Source organism: Muntiacus reevesi, chromosome 1, assembly GCF_963930625.1.
Source record: "Muntiacus reevesi chromosome 1, mMunRee1.1, whole genome shotgun sequence".
Taxonomy (NCBI): Eukaryota; Metazoa; Chordata; class Mammalia; order Artiodactyla; family Cervidae; genus Muntiacus; species Muntiacus reevesi.
The window spans coordinates 88,901,470-88,915,895 of record NC_089249.1 but is presented as its reverse complement, the minus strand read 5'-3'; the positions used below and the strand labels follow the sequence as shown (position 1 = coordinate 88,915,895).

At 48.5% G+C, this 14,426-nt stretch overlaps 1 protein-coding gene across 3 annotated transcripts in view; it reads right to left on the bottom strand.

Annotated features, from left to right (window-relative positions):
* The window catches only part of IGSF3 (immunoglobulin superfamily member 3), a 111,620-nt gene extending 97,479 nt beyond the window's left edge, over nucleotides 1-14,141 (bottom strand). For 2 of the 3 annotated variants that reach the window (XM_065906229.1, XM_065906249.1), the window contains exons 1-2: nucleotides 14,035-14,133; nucleotides 12,715-13,381 (exon numbers count right to left, since the gene is read on the bottom strand). In XM_065906229.1, the coding sequence (XP_065762301.1) occupies nucleotides 12,715-12,757 (43 nt within the window). In that variant the 5' untranslated portion in view covers nucleotides 12,758-13,381; nucleotides 14,035-14,133. Of the gene's footprint in view, nucleotides 1-12,714; nucleotides 13,382-14,034 lie in introns of all 3 variants that reach the window. The other variant, XM_065906239.1, reaches the window with a different exon arrangement.
* Between the last annotated feature and the right edge of the window lie 285 nt (nucleotides 14,142-14,426).

Below are 14,426 nucleotides of genomic sequence, written 5' to 3'. Positions count from 1 at the left end.
GCCTCTCTTTCTTCTGCTGGGAGAGTTTTTCCAGGCCTCCTTCTACTCTCTCCCCACGCAGGCGTTCAGTTTCTCCCTCACCTCCAAAATAATTCCCCTTTAAAAGAAGGGGATTGTGCATAAGATCTGCGAAGATTTTTCAAAACTGAATTCAAGTCTAGAGGCACAATCATTGTCTTACCTAGTTTCCACCTTCTTAGAAATCCACCCTTTCAGGGTGGGGAGTGGGGTGGATGGACCAGGATTCAGATTAGAGTGTGAGAAAGAAAAGGACTGCCTCTCCTCCCAGTTGAGAGGTACAGGGACACCCAGCTAAAAGCCACCCCCCCATCCTGATGAAGGGAAGGAGGGCGATCTCGGCCGGAGCTCCGAACGCAATCGGGCTTTCCTGTAATGCAATACCAGCAGACAGATTGCAAAACTCGTCAGCAAGCTATCTTACTGTACTGGAACATCAGAAGACATTAAGAAACTGCTCAGCAGATCATCTCTAAACAGTGTCACAGAGGGTTGTCTAGCTTGGGAATGAGCCGAGAACAAATCTATCTGCACAATCACTCCTCTAATATACTAACAGACGTGTCCATCTGTGAGGCAGAATCCCCAACAGACCATCCCTCTCCAGACCAACACAGAATCAACGCAGAACAAAATCCCTGGGGAAAACTAGAAAGGCTTCTGAGGAGGGCTGCTGGTGGAGAGAAGGGTGGCCCGGCACACGGGGTCCCAGGAGCAGTACCGCCTGCGATGGGGCTCAGGCCAAGGCCACCAGGCAGAGCTTACAACCCGCCTGGGACCTGCAGACTTGGGGGATGAAGGACCCGCAGACTTGGGGGATGAAGGGCCCGCAGACTTGGGGGATGAAGGACCCGCAGAGTTGGGGGATGAAGGACCTGCAGACTTGGGGGATGAAGGACCTGCAGACTTGGGGGATGAAGGACCTGCAGACTTGGGGGATGAAGGACCTGCAGACTTGGGGGATGAAGGACCTGCAGACTTGGGGGATGAAGGGCCTGCAGACTTGGGGGATGAAGGACCTGCAGACTTGGGGGATGAAGGACCTGCAGACTTGGGGGATGAAGGACCTGCAGACTTGGGGGATGAAGTGGGGAGAAACAGTAGGGACAGGAGAGAGGAGTGCAGACCAGTGCTGCTCAGGGGTCATCCCAGGTCAAGGGAGGGCCTCTGAGAAGGAGCAGACCTGGAAGAGTCTGCCCCACCTGCCTCCCACTGAGCTGACCCAGCAGCTTCAGGAAAACAACAGTGGAGACAGCCCCAGGTTCTGGGTGTGAGGACCAGGTGTGTGTGTGGAGTCGCTCAGTCGTGTCTAACTCTTTGGGACCCCATGCACTGTGGCCCGCCAGGCTCCTCTGTCCATGGAATTCTCCAGGCAAGGATAGTGGAGTGGGTTTGCCACTCCCTTCTCCAGGGGATCTTCCTGACCCAGGGAGCGAAAGAATGCAGATCTCTGGCATTGGCAGACAGATTCTGTACCTTTCGAACCACCAGGGATAGGCCCAATCTTAGCGTCACCACAGCCTCAACACCAAAGTCCTCAGGAGGAAGTCTGGTATGGATGCTATCTCCTATCTGATGGCAAAGTATGTGATCATTCTAGTTCTCTTTTGGTCTGTTCTGGTGGGCTTCCCAGGTAGCGCTAGTGACAGTTCGACCCCTGGGTGGGGAAGATCCCCTGGAGAAGAGAATGGCTACCCACTCTGGTATTCTTGCCTGGGAAATTCCAAGGACTGAGGCGCCTGGGGGGCCTACAATCCACAGAGTGGCAAAGAGTTGGACACAACTAAGTGACTGAGCACTGCAACAATAGGAATTCAGAGGCAAGTATGAACATCCCAATTCCAATACAAAATTCCCATCAGTTAATGAAGACATGCCATAAATCTAGGACTCGGGATATTTGCGTATTTTCAAAACAAAGAATTTGCCCTTAACTCCCCCCCAGCCCCAGTCTCCCACCAGCATTGGCATGATCTCTTACTTCTAAAGGGCTCTTCACCAGGACTGCCCAGGATATGTGTAATTCATGGCTGCTAAAGAAGAGTTGAGAACAAAACAAGAAGATTTAAGAAACAGCAAGAAAAAGACTTTACCTTAGGGACAGAAGAGAGTTCCCTAATGTCAGAGGTGTTTTTAGTTAATGTTTCTATTTATCAAAGATTAAAATACATACCAGGTGACTACTTAAAATGGTCATTATGATGTTAGCTTTTAGTTCTTGGTATTTGAGATAACAGAACAATGAGTGCTTGTAGAAGGCACTCAAGTATTTGTTGAAGGAACAGATGAAAGTCTTTTCAGGAAAGGACTGTAAGGAGACTGTAACACAACAGAGCTCTCTGGATGGGTGGCAGCAGGTCAAACCCTGACGTTTAAGAAGGGTTGGCTGTGATATGTGACTCCAACAACCATCCCTCAAAAATAGCAACTATTTTAAAAATCAGGTCTAAAGGTGAACCATCCAAGAAATCTGTTTTTTGCTCCCGAGGTTTTAAAGAAAGTTCATACTAGTGAACTTGAGAAGTAATCCAATGCTTTGAAATGATAATCTTTTTACAGCAATAGCTGCTCCAGCAGGACTAAAGGAAAAAAAAATTATCTTCTTTTGGGTTAAAGTCTTGAATGTCTGGTAGCCAGCAACCTTAAAGGTTACTCCAGTCCAGTTCACTCTAAATGGAAGCATCATTTGGGAGCTGAAAATGCAGAAAAACTTCTCATTTTTTCCCTAGTCTATGAACAAATAACAGCAATTGATTGACTTGGACACAAAATCCAGTATTTACAATTGTCCTCTCAACAAGTTTTAAATGGGCTTTATTTAATTCAAGATTATAACTAAGACAGTCAATAAAATATGGGTGTGCTTAATTTGTTAAATGTATGTGTTTCTAGAGAAAATATTCAGAATAAACAAGTCAATTATTTCTCTTAAGTACATTAAAACTTAAGGGCAGTGTTTTCATTATGACTGTTGCTCTTGATACCACAAGACAAAATTATTCTGTTATATGGCTATTGAGTAAGACTTGCTGTTCCCTAATGACTTCACCAATTACAGCTTCTACTAGCTATAAAATAACAGAATCAGTTCTGATAAGGGTATAAAATTAAGACTGAAAAAAGAGTGGAATAAATCACTCCTTGAGAATCAAGTTGTTGAACAATATGTTCTTGTGAGTCCATTTATGTCAAAAAATCTATATTTGTGTGAGTATATGAATAGAAATGATAGGGAAAAGCCTGGGAGAATAGAGTGTATCAAACTATAAAGAATGTATTTCAGACTCAATGAGGGACAAGGGTCAGGGAGGGGAACTCCCACATTTTACTTTCTGTCTGTGCTCCTAAGTGATAGTCGCTGAGTCATGTCCGACTCTCTGTGATCCCATGGATTGCAGCCCACCAGGGTCCTCTGTCCATGGGATTCTGCAGGCAAGAATACTGCAGTGGGGTGCTCTCCATTTCCTTCTCCAGGCTATCTTCCCGACCCAGGAACCTGGGTCTCCCACCTGATAGGCAGATTCTTTACCATCGGAGCCACCAGGAAAGCTTTCTGTCTGTACTCGCTAGATTTTTACAACAGAACTATATTCATATGGCACGCCATCCAAAAATTAAAAGTCAAAGAAATAAAGCAAGCATATATAAGCTATCTTGTGAGACTGCAACCAATAGTTCATCACCTTTCTTTCATATAACATTTTACCCTGAAGCACTTTATCTGGTGTTTTAAATTATGACTTAAATCAGTGAAAATCAAGACTTCCTTCCCAATGTATGTGTTGCATCTAAAAGGTTGCAAAGTTTCCTTCTCTGGAGGTCTTTAGAAAATGTGGGGGGGAGGGTACCTGGCCAGGACAGGTGTGAAAGGTTTGCCCTGCAGCAACAAATAGTTACTCACACAAATGTCTCCCATTCCTCCTCCTCCTCCTCAAAGCCCTTCCTACCAAAGTCAAATCAAGGTCGCCAATGCAATCAGTTAATTTTACCTAGGAGCAAACACATCCTGGTTAAGTTACCCAAGCTCCTTACAGCTCTCAAAGTAACACTTGAGGGTGGAGAAGCTGGCCACCTTATAGGTTTCAAAAACACCTAACCATGATACCACTTCCCCTAAGGTACAGACACAGGGCTAAGGTACCTAATGGATCCAGGCTATGTGTGAGCACCAAGCTAATTTTGCTTTAAAACCGGACTACTGTACCAAATGTGAGGGATCACACTGCTTATCATGTAGAAAAAACAGATTAATACTACTTAATAAATGCTGCCTTTCTAGAAGACAGAAGATTTCAAATTTATGGGACTCTTGGGGTAAGGGGAGTTAATGAAAAGGATCCCTGAGAAGACAGGCAGCCCATCTCACGACATGGCTCCATTATCAACAATACAAACAGGATCCAAGGCCCAGCTGAGAGCAGAGAAGGTGTTTGCAGAGGTCGCCGTGGAAAAGGAAGAGCAGACCATACCCCAGAGTAAGCGGAAATGGGTGTTACAAACAAAACAATCAAATACCTGAAAATGACACCAACTTAAGGCAATCCTGAACAGATCCCACTACATCAAAGAATTATAATGGAAAAGAACACATAGCTGGTATCAGATTTCTTCCCTGCTTTCATAAAGGAAAGGTCTGGGGACCTGTAAACTGATGGCGAGAGGTCCCCACAAGAAGACTAGACACTGATCTCTTTGAGTTCAGTTTTGTTAGGCTGTCTTTGCTCTGATGATGTTCTGATGAACAAAAGCTCTTCCTTCGGTACAGAAACAGGTCCCCTTTACTTCCACTCAGGACCCCCACCTCCAGTAATGCCCCCTACCCTCTCTGTCACTTCTCCCATCTACACACATCTACAGCTCGCTGGTATCTGCCATCTGTCTCTGGCCCGAATACCTACACCAACCGACAACTCCAATTCTTCCAACCAGCAGCTTCAGGACCCAGGCCCACTGACACTAGGGCTTCCCCACCCCTTCAGAAGTCTTCTCGGGACTTCCTGGTGGTCCAGGAGCTAAGATTCCGTGCTCCCAAAGCAGGGGGCCCGGGTTCCATCCCTGGTCAGGGAAGTGGATCCCATATGCCACAACTAAGAAAGAGTTCACATGCCACGACTAAGACTCAGTGCAGCTAAATAAATAAACAAATAAGAAGTCATCTCAAAGCATCCCCTTGTGTCCTGCTGTCCTCCACTCCACAATTCTGCCAGGATCTCACTCACTTATTATTAAAAAAAAAAAAAAAAAAAAAACAAAGCCTAAAATTCCAGCCCATCCAGAAAACCTTTCCAGATTGAGCATTTGAGGGCTGCTCCAGTCACATCCCTTCCCTGGACAAAGAATTCCCTTTACTCCTCCTGCTTAGCTGAAAGCAAGAACAAACGTGCCTGGCCTCTCCTTCCCCAATAAGACAACCGTCCCTGGACAGCCTGTCGTATATATCACTGTCTTCTTGTCCACTTGCAAAGTGATTTACCACCCTTTTTTTTTTTTTTTTTAAACCCCCGGCTTTAGATTACCACCTCCTCAAGGGCAGGAACATGTGCAAAACTTGGATCACCTGGACCAAGGGAAACACAGTATTCGGATGAGTTTCATGAGTGGGTTGGGTAGAAACTTTGCTTCAGCTCTCATTACCATAAAGCCTATTATAAAGCTTTTTAAGATCCATCTGACCACTTCCCAGCCTGAGTGGAGTTAATATAATTTAATCTTTGATTCAGATCTTGCAGGGCCCCTAGGCTCACCCTTCTCTTCTGCTACGATAATTATAGTTGTGGAAGATGGAGAGACTGGGCTGACACTGACCTGGAAGCCAGTTTTTAGAATCAATCCCTGCTGCTGCCATCCTGGGGTTTTCACCTTCCTGAAAGGGGAGTTCAAAAATAAAAACAAAATCCCACTTAACTGGGGTTCCAGCTAAGGGAGGCCCACTGCCACGGCCTTTGTTAAGTGTCTGCCACTGGGGTCCATGATCAGTCACTAGATAAAGGGGTCTTGATGAGGGAATTTGGCAAAATGTGATTTTCTACAAATCACAAGCTTGATTTTGATGCAACCACTCATTTCTCTGAAAATTAGGGGCATTCACACACAGGTGTCCTAAATTTCCTTACATTAAAATCCAAGCCTTTACAAGGAATAGCTGGGCTCACGGTGAAGCAGCAAAGAAGCAGGTGTCTAATCACGGTGAGCAAGGAACCCCCAAGGGAACCCACAGACACTAATCAAGGCGCCGTAGCTCAGACCGCACGCGGCCAGGGGCCGTGAGAGCCCACCAAGCAGAGCCACGTCACCCAGTCCCTAGGCCAGGGCTCACTAGAAGTGGTCTGCCTGGGCTCCAGGGACCCAGTCTAAGCCCAAATCCCAAACTCAATTACAATCCAAACCAAATCTCTGTGTCCGGCATCATCCCACATGGACTGGTCCCTAAAACCACTGACAGTCATTTATCCACTCCCTAAAGGGCCACTCTGCCATCATTATGACTGCTGACGCCTCTGCATTAGCAGGACTCCCCTGGGAAGAGAATACCCTCCCCATTCAAAGCCCACCCTTTTCTGAAAGCCCAGCCCAAGACTTCTTCCACAGGGTTTTTGCTGACAACCACTCATTACATTGAACTTTACTTTGAACTTCACAGGGGTCTGTGGACAGAATTCAGGAGATAGAAGAATTTGAATGAGAAAAAAACTGCATCCTTACTTTTGCTAATCTCTTAAGTGAATGTTGGGGCTTCCCTGGTGGCTCAGCGGTAAAGAATTCGCCTGCAATGCAGGAGATATGGGTTTGATTCCCTGAGTTGGGAAGATCCCCTGGAGAAGGAAATGGCAACCCACTCCAGTATTCTTGCCTGAAAAATCCCAAGGACAGAGGAGCCTGGCGGGCTACAGTTCATGAGGACGCTAGAGTCAGATACATGTTAGCGACTAAACAACAACAAAGTAAATAGCTGTTCCTTTGATTATGGATGTAGGTAAGTATCATGGTAATATATTCAAGACTTGTGACTCTGTCACAATACATACTTTCATATCACATCACAATGGATGCAGATACCTCAAAATATCATTTGCACCCTTCACTACACCAAAATTACACAACTGTTAGATCTTGTTATTTAATGTGTTATTAAAGAAGTTTAGTGCTATGATATCAATTTGTTTTTGTTAATATTTTGGTGAGGGTATTTAAAAAAAAATTATTTTCTCTAATCCTACGTTATTTATTTATGCATTTGAGAATGTTATCCTAAGAAGAGGTCCATAGACTTCAGCAGCTTGCCAAAAGGATCCATGGCACAAAAAAGGTTAATAACCCCTGTTTGGTGGAGTAAAAACACATGCACTATGGCCAGACAAGGCTGGATTCAAATCTTAGCTCTGTCAATTTCGAGCTCTTTCCTTTTGAGCAAAATGATTTAAACTCCCTGAGTTTTGAATTTTCTCATCTTGATCAAGGGAGCTGATATGGAAACAACACCTACCTTGTGAAATCATTCAGTCATCAAAAAATTAAATGAACAGCTACTTTGCTCCAGGCACAAGGCTGAGTTCTGGGGCTACAGTAGTGAACATGACAGAGATGGTCTCTAAGCACTTTATACAGAAGGTCATGCTAGAGAAAGTGTTTACCAGTGATGGCATCTAAGCATTCTATAAACACTACAATACTACCACTAAAACCACAACTCTGGGTGTCCAATTACATGCTGACTCATGTTGCTTCACGTAACAGCTGGTTTATCTAGCTCTTGTCTTCCCAATAAGGATTCTAAGAGGCTGGGGGAAGGGCCTCATACTCAGGCAACTTGTAGGATGAAAGAATATGGGATTTGAACCAAGTGGTCCTGGTTTCAAAACCCTGTTCTGCCACTTCCTAGCTTTGTAAGTGTGCCAGAGACCAGCACCTGTCCCTGCTAAATCTGGTCTCTTCTTCCCCTATAACAAGAGAACCCCAGTTTTTGACTGGACACTGAGAATTAAGGATATTTCCAAGTCTCCCTTGCAGCAAAGTTATGGTCATGTAACCAAGTTCTAACCAATGGGGATGTAAGCAGAAATGAGGGGAACACTTCTGGGAAATGTCCTTAAATTAAGAGGGCATACCCTTTACCAATTCTTTTCCTCCTTCCTGATGGTTGGGGTTAGCACAGCCATCTTGGACCATGAGATGATCTTGAGAACAAAGGTACGCACTTGAAACAAGACAGAAAGGGACTGGGTTCCTATCTCTGTGGAGCACCATTTCAAGCTAGTACAGTCATCTAAAGAATTGATGCTTTTGAACTGTGGTGTTAGAGAAGACTCTTGAGAGTCCCTTGGACAGCAAGCAGATCGAACCAGTTAATCCTAAAGAAAATCAACCCTGACTATTCATTGGAAGGACTGATGCTGAAGCTGAAGTTCCAATATTTTGGCCACCAGATGCAAAGAGCTGACTCACTGGAAAAGACTCTGATGCTGGGAAAGATTGAGGGCGAGAGGAGAAGGGGGCAACAGGGAATGAGACAGTTGGATGGCATCACTGACTCAATGAACATGTGTTTGAATAAACTCTGGGAGACACTGAAGAACAGGGGGTTGTCCTTCACTGCAGTTCATGGGGTCGCAAAGAGTCAGCCACGACTTAGCAACTAAACAACAGTCGTAAAGAGGTAAACAGTCATCTACCTCCAGGTGAGTTCCTTAACCTTCCTGGACCTCAATATCCCCAACTACAAAAAGATGATAATATAAGGTCTGTATCTGGCAAGACTGAGGAATCAAAGAGAAAGGACTTGCTTCACAGTAAGGGCTAGAGTTTGGAGAGGTGGTAATTCTACTATTCTCTTGCTGCAACGACAAACATAGGAGACTAGGACATCTTAACACAACCCTGGGTACCCAGGGGTGGCTCAATGACTCATACAGTTGAAAGGCATCTTAGCTAGACTAATCCTGACAAGAATTCCCTTCTCTGGCACCCTTGTCAAATGGTGCCCAGGAACGGGAAAGGCATTGTCTCTGGGAAAATTGTTGGGACAGTGGTGTTGGCTCATCCATAAATCACAATCCTCGTCTTCTTCCTTCGGAACCCTTTCGTCGATGCCCCTAGCGACCGTGCTCCTTTCCTCTGCCTCCTCCCTCTCCTCTGCCTTTGATCACCCCAGTCTTGCCTCTGAGCTCACTCCCACCAGAACATCAAAGTTCCTTTCAATCTCTTTTGAAAGCACTCTCTGGCCTCTCCCCCCTAAGAAGCCTTCCCTAAGTGGGAAAGAAGTGATGGCTTCCTCAGTGCCACGGTATTCAAACAAGAGGCTTTTCAAACTCTAACAAGTGAAAACTCTCTCCCACTGGAGAAGAGCAAGAATGACCATGAGCCATCCACTAGTTGTGTGTGTCCATCCGGGGATGTCCCAGTCTCCTGGGACATTTTTCACTGCGAACACTTTCAAAGCTATTTCATCTTGTTTGCAACATCAGCACTGGTCTAGAAGGCATAACTCTTCATGGTTATGCAAAATCAAAATGTGCTTTATGTGCCTAAAGCTTATATTCATCTTTCCTGATTATTCCCTTCCTGCTCTCGCAGCCACAAATCCTATTCTGTCTCCCCACACTGTGGTCACCTTCCCATGTCTCTGTCACTCATGTAGGCTGCTCCCAGGCATGGGCACAGCTGCAGTCTCCTCATTCCCTCTTTCACACTCAAGCCACATCCACACCAGCCCCTACTCTCTCTCCTCTTCGACCCCTCTGGCTCTATCCATTCTCAGTAGCGGAAACTTCACTATCCTCGTGGCTCAGTCAGGCCCATGCTTAAGATGGCTTTAGAATTGGGACAAGGGTAGCCATAGCAGCTGATGGTTCCCTAGTAAGGTGGGCACCCAGAGGTGCAAAAGGAAGAAATAAGACACAGTGGTCCAGGGGGCAGGAATTGGTACCCAGGCAGGCAGAAAAGGAGAAACTCGACCTAAATCCTGGACAGTGGCAAAGGAAGGGAGCAGAAAACATGGGTCTGATGATGGCGAGGGAGAGACAAGCATCTTGGATTTACCCTGTCTACCCCTTACAGACTGTCACAGGGTTTTCTAACTCAAACTGCCACTTCTGGAGGCTGGCAGCACCTGGATCAGTCTCATTTTGCAGAACACTTAACCTGATCCTACTTTTTACAAATAAAATCTTATTCCAAGCCATGTGACCCACCTGGACACAAAACCTTGAGCAGCTTTGCTATTTTCAATTCATATTACACATTAATTTTCATTACACAGCAAGAATGCTGACACGTGATTCAGACCACACCAGGCTGCAAGCGGGATATAAGACCCCCACCTGGGTTTTGTTCCCTCCACAAAGACCTGCTCGTCTCCAAGGTTAAAAAGTAGTAGTCATGCCCCCTCCCCACCATGCAGCCAGTCATCGAATGATGAGAAAAGGCGAGATTTCCCCAGTAGGGATCAAAAAAACCAGGGCCCTCCACAGCTGGAAACCTCCCCACCCTCACCCAGGTGTGGTCTTCTGCCACCACACCCCTTCAGCACCAGTCATCTTCCTCCATAGCACCTGTTCACGCTTGAGGCTGGGAGTAGAAGGCAAAAGTGGCCCAAGCTCCACTCCACAGAGTAGCCCAGAGGGGAACAGCAGGGGGACCAGCTGGCAGCCTCACATTTCTGGAGCAGTCAGGAGAAACAAAAGGCACAAATGTCACATTTCCTTGTCTGCCCACGGGTGGTTCCATCTCCTGCCCTGGGCCCCACCCTTCCACTCAGCCCTCTTTCCTGCCTTAGCCACACCATCCACCCCACACCCAAGCCTCCTGGAGGGCTTTCCCGGCTTGCCTCTTGAATCCACATGAGTCACTAATTACTGATTTTAAACCCAGACACTAAGTGAAATGCAAATACCAATACAATATTGAGTACTGGTGAATGGAGAGCTATCCGTCTTCTTAATTCCGCCTGAGCACATTAGAGACAGGGAGACACTGACCCACGCCTGAGCCGAAGACTGACTAAACTTGCCGCCAGACTGGGTGTCTGTGTGAGTGCTGGGGAGGGGAGTGCAGAGCTGGCCGTGGTGAACTCACTCTCACTCGCTGGTTCCCTAACTCGGCTACACATTGGAGTTACCTAGGACAGCTAAAAGATACATGCCTGGGTCGCCCTCCCAAAGAACCTGGTTTAACTGGTCTGGGGTTGCTGCCTGGACATCGAAATTTCTTTAAAGCTCTCCCAGCAATTCTGAGCTTCCCAGGTGGCTCAGATGGTAAAGAATCCACCTGCAATGCAGGAGATTTGGGTTTGATCCCTGAGTTGGGATGATCCCCTGGAGAAGGAAATGGCACCCCACTCCAGTATTCTCGCCTGGAAAATCCCATGGACAAAGGAAACTTGTGAGCTCCAGTCCATGGAGCCCCAAAGAGTTGAACACGATTGAGCACACACAGGCATACATTACATGCCCTAGACATTTTTCAAAGCAATCAAGATATTTACAATACCTTATAACCTTTAACTGTCAGGACAATCCTTAGAGGTATCACTCGATTTTACTGAGATTCAGACATCAATCACTGTCAGGCTGAGATCTGACCTCGGGTTCTCCCATCTCCAAAGTCCACTCTCTTTCTGCCCTTCTGTGAACTCTTGCAAGGGCGTAGACAGTGCATGAAAGCAATCTCCACTGGGAGCAGGTCACAAGTCCCATAAATGCAAGACACCAAGATGTTGAGATGGAAACACCACAAGCAGCAGTGATGCCCTCTTCTGAATACAGGGGACTGAGCTGTACCCAGAGAGCAGAGGGTGTGCTCACCTGTGAAGTCTAAGGAGATGGAGAGGATGTACCACATTCTGGCCAGGGAGCTTATCCTCAACCCAAGATACTGTATTTAAGATTAAGACAGCATTCAAGGGCATGGAAAGCACTGTTGAATCTGAGAATGTTGGGGGGTCGGGGTGGGGCGGGCTCTTCAATGGGAGAGAATCCTTAAGAAAGGTGTCAAGGGTTCGCCTCAAGCCAGAGTTTCTCCATCCAATCCAAGCATCCTGACCTTCCGTGGGGGCACAAAACCCAATCCAAGCACAGCCCCTACCAGGCACCATGCCTCTAGTCTCTCTTCCTCCCAGAACTATGATCTTAACTTCCTTGGGGAGGGGACATATGACTAGACCCTCAAACATTTTTCCTACAGATCACTCACATGAGGCAAAGCTTCAACCCTTATTCCACCCATTCCTACTTCCCCCCTCAAAAAACCCACCATCACTGTCAACTTTCCAAACCAACTTTCCCAAGAGTGGGAATAATGTCGCCACTTCAGATTAGGAATTGACGTGGAGCAACACAGATGTGAAGAGGAAGACACTGAAGCACCATGTTTGTAAAATACAAAAGACCAATCCATAATCCACATGGAAGTGCCTAAACATTGACTGAGACAGAGGAGAGGAGGGTCCGGGAGGGGTGGGCCCCACAGCAAGGCCCAGGACAGACACCAAGGACAGCAAATGTCCTTCTTAAAGACAACAAACAATATGCCTCCCGGGTCAGAAATGGGGCTCTGGGCACTCTATTCCAACCTGTGACACACACCGCCGTCTCCTGGGGTCCCCCAAAGTCGAGCGTTGATGGGAAAGAACCACAAGGAATTACAGGAACCAGGAGCAGGTTAAACTTTCCATCGATCGCGCTGATAAGCACCACCACTTACCCAGCACAGCCAGACAGCTCAGCACCGGGAGAAAGCACTTCATGTCGGCAGCCAAGAGGAGACACAACACAGGGCGCTTCCTCTTCTCCCAGCTCTTAATCTCTCTTTTCTGGCAATCCACTTATAGCTCCAGAGGACAGTTTTGGAACTAGAACTCAATTCAGGGAATGAGAACAGGTTAAGGAGCTCATCAGGAAGGAGTGTGGGGGCGGGGAGTTGCGGTGGGTGGCAAGTGTTAAACTCCTCTATGCCAAAGGAAGGGTCCAGAACAATTCGGAAGGCGCTCGAGGCTCCTGCCACATCTTGTGCCTTGTGGCTTCCACTGGAATTGTAGATTGCGGTGGTTTAATCCTCAAGGAAAAGGAAAAAGAGAGTCTGAGAAAATCCTTTCATCCACTGATTATACAGAAATGTCCTTGGCTTCCCGGTGAAGGTGTCTGTAATCTCCCTCATTCGGATTCCCCGAAAGGGAACACGGCAGGTTTTGTCAAAACCTTTGACAGCCAAATCGCCCTAGCTGACATCACCTGCTTCGGGTTTCTTCATCAAAAAGTCCGTCTCCATCCATGACGGGGCTGCCACCTGCCCCAGACCTGCCCGAAACACAACGAAGCAAGTTGGCGTTCGTTCGGCAGCCCTGAAGCGGTCCCACAATGCCAGCAGATTTCTAAAACAAACACAACAGAGATTTATCCGAGGCAAGCACGGCCGCCGCACAACCGAGAGGGACTGAGCGACACCTGGGTACCGATCCGGGATCAGGACGGTCCACCTTTACGGTCTGACCTTGGCTAAGTCGCTACCTTCGCCTCCGCCTCAGTTTCCCCGCCAGAGTAGAGCAATCGTGGGAAGCCCGATCGTTCCCACAATACTTTCACCAAATGCTTCACTCCAGGGAATTCCCTCCGCCTCCCACCGAGCCCCGGCGCCGCGGGTAGCCCCACCCTCCGCGGGGGCAAATCTGGAAGGGGCTCCGAGGCGGGGCCGCCACTCCCGGTTCCACCCTCGGCACCCGCCCCGAACGTGGGAGCTCGGCTCGCGCCGCGTCCCAGGTGGCCCCGCTATTGTTTTACCTTCCCGGGTGTTTATTTTTCGCTGACTGGAAAGAAAAGAGGAGGGAGAAGAGATACCGGGGCTCCGCTTTCGCTGCCGGGGCGCGCTCGCCGCGCGCCCGACCGGCCCGGGGAGGGGTCTCGCGCCTACCCCCGAGCGCAGCCGGCGCCGGGCCCGCCGCCGCCCCTCCCGCAACCCTTCCCCGGGCTCCGGCTCCCCTCGCTGCCGCCCCTCCCCGCGCCGCCCGCGCGCCCACCGGATACCGACCTCGCCACCGGCCCTCTCGCCGCGCGCGTGGGTCCGTCTGTCCTTCCGTCCCGGCGCACGCCTCTGGGGACGCACAGCCTCCTTCCTCTGCTCCCGCAGAGGCACCGGCAGCCGCGCTCCGGCCCCTCCCCAGGCCCCGCCCCCTCCGCCCTGCCCGCGGCACCCGGGCTAGTAGAGCGCGGGGTGAAGGCGGTGGCCTCGGCGAGAGGCACCGCCCCCGGGCCCGCCCCTTCCCACCACCCCTTCCCCACCCCCCGACCCGCGGAGAACGGCTACAGCTTTGGGGGCCGGCTTGGGGGCTCCGCGCGCGGCTGGTGGCGCCTCACCCGCACGTGCGGGTGGCCAAGGCCACCCGAGAACCTGGGCGCAGCTGACGTGGGGACCGAGCAGCT